The sequence below is a fragment of the Neovison vison genome, chromosome 13 (assembly GCF_020171115.1).
Source record: "Neovison vison isolate M4711 chromosome 13, ASM_NN_V1, whole genome shotgun sequence".
Taxonomy (NCBI): domain Eukaryota; kingdom Metazoa; phylum Chordata; class Mammalia; order Carnivora; family Mustelidae; genus Neogale; species Neogale vison.
This window is the reverse complement of record NC_058103.1, coordinates 62,524,077-62,531,229: the sequence shown is the minus strand read 5'-3', so window position 1 is coordinate 62,531,229 and position 7,153 is coordinate 62,524,077. Positions and strand designations below refer to the sequence as shown.

The 7,153-nt window shown below is 41.6% G+C and overlaps 1 protein-coding gene across 1 annotated transcript in view; it reads left to right on the top strand.

The window, feature by feature from the left end:
- Positions 1 to 86: 86 nt before the first annotated feature.
- The window catches only part of LOC122894081 (protein only RNase P catalytic subunit), a 150,953-nt gene continuing 143,886 nt past the window's right edge, over positions 87 to 7,153 (top strand). The window contains exons 1-4 of the mRNA XM_044231430.1: positions 87 to 280; positions 622 to 1,902; positions 4,282 to 4,329; positions 6,317 to 6,449. Coding sequence (XP_044087365.1) covers positions 917 to 1,902; positions 4,282 to 4,329; positions 6,317 to 6,449 — 1,167 coding nt within the window. The 5' untranslated portion in view covers positions 87 to 280; positions 622 to 916. The remainder of the gene's footprint in view (positions 281 to 621; positions 1,903 to 4,281; positions 4,330 to 6,316; positions 6,450 to 7,153) is intronic.

Sequence of the window (7,153 nt, the reverse complement as noted above, 5' to 3'; positions counted from 1 at the left end):
CTACGGCGCTTCCGGCCTGAGGAAGAGCTTTTTTGCTTCACAATTTCTTTTCATCGCTCACTGCAGATATCTAGAGGCCCTAAAGTTTCCCTGAACGTAGTAGACGTCCTCAACAGCCCCTTCTGCCACTAACAGCTTCACAATTGTGTTTCTATCGCCTTCCGGCCCGGCGGAACGCCTGCTTGGGGTTCGGCCACGCCCCGGGGCCTGGGCCCTTGCGGTGCATTGTGGATGCGGTAGTTCCGTCGTGTTTATGGTTGCCTTAAGCGTGAGTGCTGAGGTGAGTTGTTGAATGGAGGGAACTTAGTTTCTAAGCGGTCTGTACACGGCCGGCAGTGCCCTTCGTGAATCCCACTTCCTTACTTGAATTGTCAGTTCGGCTCTCTCCCCAACGCCCCCGCCCTCATATCATCACCTGACGTGTTTGGCGGCCTGGGAGGGTTGTTATGCCGGCCCAGGGCCGCTAGATTTTGGCTTTCGCCGCCGTCCATGCTGCTCCCAGGTCTGGGGTTGGGGCGTCCCTCGTTCAGCAAGGCTCCCCTGGGATCATGCCTCTTTTTCAAGGGCTGTTGTGTTCCACGCGAATCAAACTGGACGGGCCTCCTTGTGCTTTTTCCTCAGGTTCACCGTGTGGAATATATCAGACACCGGAGGATTCCTACCCTGTCCCCAGGTTTTAGAACTTGGCGACCGATGTCGGATGTCCCCGGATGGTTGTTTAACGGCAAGAACTCAGCAGACTTCGTTGCGTTAGGTAGCCCCAAAAGCAGACCCCTGATTTGTCTGTGAGAAACTGAAAATCATCTTTTAAGAAGTGGTGCTTCGATTCTCCGCCCCCACTCCCAGTTCCTTAATTATGCTGTAGAAGTAGGGGTTTTGTGAACACCATCCTGTCTAGTGCTGATCTCACTGCACGATGACTTTGTGTTTCACGGGTATTCGAAGCTTTCCCAAGCTTTGGAAGAGCAATCCATACCTTGGCCTAAGCCTGGGGCACTCTTTCCTCTCTCTCTTTCTCAAAGACCGTTATGGCATCCGGGAGCAACAGAAGTGGTTTTCTCTTAAAACAGTGTCTGCACAAAATACTAAAGCAGTGAATCTGCTGGTTGCCAAGTCCAGATACGGCAGGAAAGGAGATGAAGGCAGTAATAAGGAAGTTTCTTCTGATTCCCATCTGTTTGCAGCTGGAGCGGCTAGGAAGAGATCACAGATGAATCCTCTCGGGGAAGATCATGCCTTGCCACCTGTAAGGAACACTATTCAACTTCCAACAAAACCTTTGAATTCAGAAGAGTGGGATAAACTCAAGGAAGATTTCAAAGGAAAAGCTAATTTTGCAAGCTGGATTATTTCACAAATGGCACACTCCCATAGCTCTGTAGATGTGGCCAAATCTCTGTTAGCCTGGGTAGCTGCAAAAAACAACGGTATTGTAGGCTATGATTTGCTGGTCAGGTATTTGTATCTCTGCGTCTTTCATAAGCAGACATCGGAAGTTATTGATGTCTATGAGATCATGAAAGCCAGATATAGGAGATTAGAACCTGGAGCCTATACTCTCCTCATCCAGGGATTAGTCCACTCAGATAGATGGAAAGAAGCTTTGTTGCTGTTAGAGGATGTCAAAAAAGTCCTGATCCCTTCAGTAAGGAACTACAATGATTGTATTGAGGGAGCCCTCCTCCATCAAGACGTAAGCCTCGCTTGGAATTTGTATCAGGAATTGTTAGGTCGTGATCTTACTCCTATGTTGAAAACTTTAAAAGCATTCTTTGATTTTGGAAAAAACGTGAAAGATGATCAGTATTCAAATAAGCTACTTGACATTCTTTTGTATCTAAGAAATAATCATCTGTATCCTGAGGAATCATTTGCCCACAGTATCAAAACATGGTTTGAGAGGTAATTTTGATCTTTATAGTATGTTTTTATTTTAATACCTCTACCTAAAAGCAGCCACCTTTTGTTGTTGTTGTTGAGAATTACTCTATTCAGATTATACTTCTTTCCTTCTCTCAGATTTGTTTCCCTTTAAGAACAAAATTTTGGGGGTGCCTGGGTGGCTCAGTGGGTTTGGGCCTCTGCCTTCGGCTTGGGTCATGATCTCAGGGTCCTGGGATCGAGTCCCGCATTGAGCTCCTTGCTTAGCGGGGAACCTCCTTCTCCCTATGCCTCCCACTGTCCCTGCTTGTCCTCTCTTGCTCTCTCTTTCTCTCTCTCTCTCTGGCAAATAAATAAAATCCTTAAATTTTTTAAAAAAAATTAAAAAAATAAAGAAAAATTTCCTCCTCTTTAAAAAAGTAATAACATAAAAAATTTTTATTCTCAATTCATCACATAATAGGGAAGTTATCAAGCACTTGTATGTTTTCATGTATTTTTTCTTTGTAGAAGGATAATCTTTTTTTCTGAGTTCTGTATGATATACTTACAAATAGTTGTTTTTTTTTTTTTTTTTGTTTATTTGACAGAGATCACAAGTAGACAGAGAGGCAGGCAGAGAGAGAGAGAGGAGGAAGCAGGCTCCCCGCTGAGCAGAGAGCCCGATGCGGGACTCGATCCCAGGACCCTGAGATCATGACCTGAACCGAAGGCAGCGGCTTAACCCACTGAGCCACCCAAGTGCAAATAGTTTTTGTCGCTGGAGTTCATAGCAAGAAAACTGGGGCTGTCTTTGGGTCATATTAGTATTTAAGAAGTTCTTCAGAAACCTAGTGACTGGTATCTGTTTAATCTATGCATTTCATTAACTTGGATGGTTGGAGCAGATGGAGGTACCGTGATCAGTGATACTCAAGTGGTAAAAATGGAAAATCTCATTGTCCAGTTCCTTTTGGATCTTTCCATCATCCAGCTGCTCTCTCCAAGGCTCTCTGCTTTCTCTTTGTTTTTATTCATGTTACTGGTTCTGTGCCTATTTATTGCTTCAGTCTTTTATTTTTTTTTAATTTTAAGATTTTATTTATTTATTTGACAGAGAGAGAGATCACAAGTAGGTAGAGAGGCAGGCAGAGAGAGAGGGGGAAGCAGCCTCCCCACCGAGCAGGGAGCCTGATGTGGGGCTCGATCTCAGGACACTAAGACCATGGCCTGAGCCAAAGGCAGAGGCTTAATCCCCTGAGCCACCCAGGCACCCCAATTGCTTCAGTCTTTTATTCACTTATTTTTTTCAACACTAATTTGTTTTAGGTTCTTTTCCTAAAAATTTAATTCCTTTTCTGGTTTTCTCCTTTCTGCTATATATTCTCTTTACAGATCTTTGAAGTAGCAACCATGCTTAATTATCTTATTTGACAAATTTATTGAATATCACTAGAGGGGCTAGATTGTGAAAATGTTGAATGACAAGGATTTTGGACTTTATTCTGTTACCTTGGAGTATAGTTTTAGAAAGGTAACTGTCAACACCACACAAAAAAAATTGAAGAGGGGTTAAGATGGGAAATAAAGAGATCTATTTGGAGGCAATTATAGGTTTGAATGAGAGCTGAGATCTTGATTTAACTAGGGAAGGAGAGAAAGCAATCAAATCAGTAGAAGCTGACAGTAGTATAAGTAAGAGGAAGGAAAGGATAATTTGAGCAAATAAATGAAGTAGTTTTGAATGCCTCCATTTGGCTAGGCACTGTGGGCATTTGGTGATAGAAGTTCTATTAAGATGGGATTCACAACCTAATTAGGAATATAATACTTGACAGTTAATAGTAGTACATAAGAAGATAATATAAGGGAAGAAATTACTTTGGGGAGAAACAGTCTCTGGTAGCTCAATGGAGAAGGTTAGAGTTAAGTCTGATTTATAGGTTACACTATTAATGTCAGGCAGATTTAGATACAAAGATGAAGGTTGGGGCACCTGGGTGGCTCAGTGGGTTAAGACTCTGCCTTTGCCTCAGGTCATGATCTCAAGGTCCTGGGATCAAGCCCCGCATCGGACTCTCTGCTCAGTGGGGAGTCTGCTCCCACACCCGCTGCCTGCCTCTCTGCCTATTTGGGGTCTCTGTCTGTCAAATAAATAAATAAAATCTTAAAAAAAAAATAAAGATAAAGGTTGGATGACCAAAGGAGAAGTGAAGGAAGGAGGAGATCCAGAATAGGGTACCATTATCTCCTTAGCCCCCTCACAGTGTATCACCCACTCTTCTGATTAAACCATTGTAAGGAAGTATCCTGAACTTTTCAGAGCTCTTGCCTGCTGAGTTTCTAAATGAAATGCTTATCTTTTGGTTGCGTAGGAATCTGACCTCCTACTGATCTAGTTTTGCAATCTTTTTTTTGTAGTGTTCCTGGAGAACAATGGAAAGGACAGTTCACAACAATCAAGGAAAGGTAAAGACCAAAATTTAATTTTAACTTTCTTGATGTGAGTTTAGTAGGTTTTGTTGCTACTGATCAAAAAAAAAAATTTTTTTTTTTTAATTTTATTTGTTTGAGAGAGAATGTGTGAGAGAGAGCAAACACAGCAAGGGGAGGAGCAGAGGGAGAAGGAGAAGCAGACTCCTTGCCAAGCAGGGAGCCTGGTGTGGGGCTCCATCCCGGGACTCCAGAATTGTGACCTGAGCCGAAGGCAGATGCCCAACTATCTGAGCCACTCAGGTGCCCCGATCAAAAAATTTTTAAGAATACATTAGAGATAGAATAATTAGGAGAGTACCTAAGAAAAAAAGCCATATTTGGAATATGGAGAATTTCCAGTACTCAAAATGTTTTTCCCATAAAGTGGTATGAGCCTTGTGTGAAGCCCCGGAGATATTTTCCTCTACAGATTTGGAGCCCAGTTGTGTTTTGAGAATGACTTTAAAAACTTTAATCTGGGAAGATGTTGCTGCGGCTGAGGTCGAAGAGGTTGCTGCCTGTGTTCTCTTCCTAGGAACATCACCAAAAGCAAGGGAAGCAAAGGCAAAAATGAACTGTTGGGATTTCATCAAGATCAAAAGCTTTTGCACAGCCAAGGAAACAGTTAACAAAATCAAAAGACAACTGACAGAATAGGAGAAGATATTTGCAAACGACATATCAGATAAAGGACTAGTGTCCAAAATCTATAAAGAACTTAACAAACTCAACACCCAAAGAACAAATAATCCAATCAAGAAATGGGCAGAGGACATGAACAAACGTTTCTGCAAAGAAGACATCCAGATGGCCAACAGACACATGAAAAAGTGCTGCATATCACTCGGCATCAGGGAAATACAAATCAAAACCACAATGAGATATCACCTCACACCAGTCAGAATGGCTAAAATCAACAAGTCAGGAAATGACAGATGCTGGCGAGGATGCGGAGAAAGGGGAACCCTCCTACACTGTGGGTGGGAATGCAAGCTGGTGCAGCCACTCTGGAAAATAGCATGGAGGTTCCTCAAAATGTTGAAAATAGAACTGCCCTATGACCCAGCAATTGCACTACTGGGTATTTACCCTAAAGATACAAACGTAGTGATCCAAAGGGGCACGTGCACCCGAATGTTTATAGCAGCCATGCCCACAATAGCCAAACTATGGAAAGAACCTAGATGTCCATCAACAGATGAATGGATAAAGAAGATGTGGTATATATACACAATCAAAAGCCATCAAAAGAAACGAAATCTTGCCATTTGCGACAACATGGATGGAACTAGAGCGTATCATGCTTAGTGAAATAAGTCAAGCGGAGAAAGACAACTATCATATGATCTCCCTGATATGAGGAAGTAGTGATGCAACATGGGGGCTTAAGTGGGTAGGAGAAGAATCCATGAAACAAGATGGGATAGGGAGGGAGACAAACCATAAGTGACTCTTAATCTCACGAAACAAACTGTGGGTTGCTGGGGGGAGGGGGGTTGGGAGAAGGTTGGTAGGGATATGGACATTGGGGAGGGTATGTGCTTTTGGGTAAATTGGAAGGGGTGGTGAACCATGACAGACTATGGACTCTGAAAAACAATCTGAGGGGAGTGAAGTGGTGGAGGGGTGGGAGGTTGGGGTACCAGGTGGTGGGTATTATAGAGGGCACGGCTTGTATGGAGCACTGGGTGTGGTGAAAAAATAATGAATACTGTTTTTCTGAAAATAAATAAATTGGAGAAAAAACAAACAAACAAAAAAAACTTTAATCTGGGTGCCCAGCAGTCTACTTTTTCAGGTTTTTCTGGCATATCTAATGTGTGTTATTATCAAGTTTATAAAAAATTGGATGAATGTGATGATCACAAAGATTATAATGTTCTTTTTTCATTACTCTTCAATTTCCTCTTGTCCTAGGATTACTCATTTTAGGAAAAATTTTTTCCAGGATACTATTTAATACAAACTGTTGTAATTACAGTGGTCAATGTTCGGGCTGTGGAAAAACCATGGAGTCTATTCACTTGAGTCCAGAAGAGTATGAATTTCTTAAGGGAAAAATCATGAGGGATGTGATAGATGGAGGTGATCAATACAAAAAGACAACACCTCAGGTGAGTCCTGAACAGGTTTTATTCCTTTTGTGGATTGCTTGTCTAGAGTAGGAATTGGCAATTTTTTTTCTGTAAAAGACCAAACAGTAAATATTTTAGGCATTGTGGGCCATATGGTCTCTGCTGCAGTTTTTCAGCTCGAAATACAGTACATAAGTGACTGAGCATGGCTGTGTTCCATTAAAACTATATTTATGAAAATACATTGTAGGCTGGATTTGGCCTGCTGGCTATAGTTGGCAACCTTTAGGAGAGACTGCTTTAGAATTTAACAGAATAATTGGGGTAGACTATCATCCATCTATTGGAGTCAGTCCTGTTTTATCTAGGCACAGGTCCACTTAAGCCAAAAAGATAGGTGCTCATTTTTTGTATAAGTACTTCCAGAAAACTGTTTTCAGTAACTCTTACAGAAACATGGTTTCTCACAACTCTTCTAATGAAAAGAGTTTGAGTTTCCAGATTTTCTTGGTATTGAATTTGATTCTGTAAGTCACTTTTAATAGCTTCATTTTGCTAATCTGAAGTCTTTTATTATACTGGTTTACTAAGATTAAACTGAAGAACTAAAATGCTTTTACCTTGGGGAAAGGTCACTTATTACCTTAGTAAACGCTTTTTCTTCAAGGTACCAAATAAAAACAAGAAGTGAAAATTGTTCTTCCTTCTTACTTTGACTTAAAATTGTCATAGAATGCCCTTGG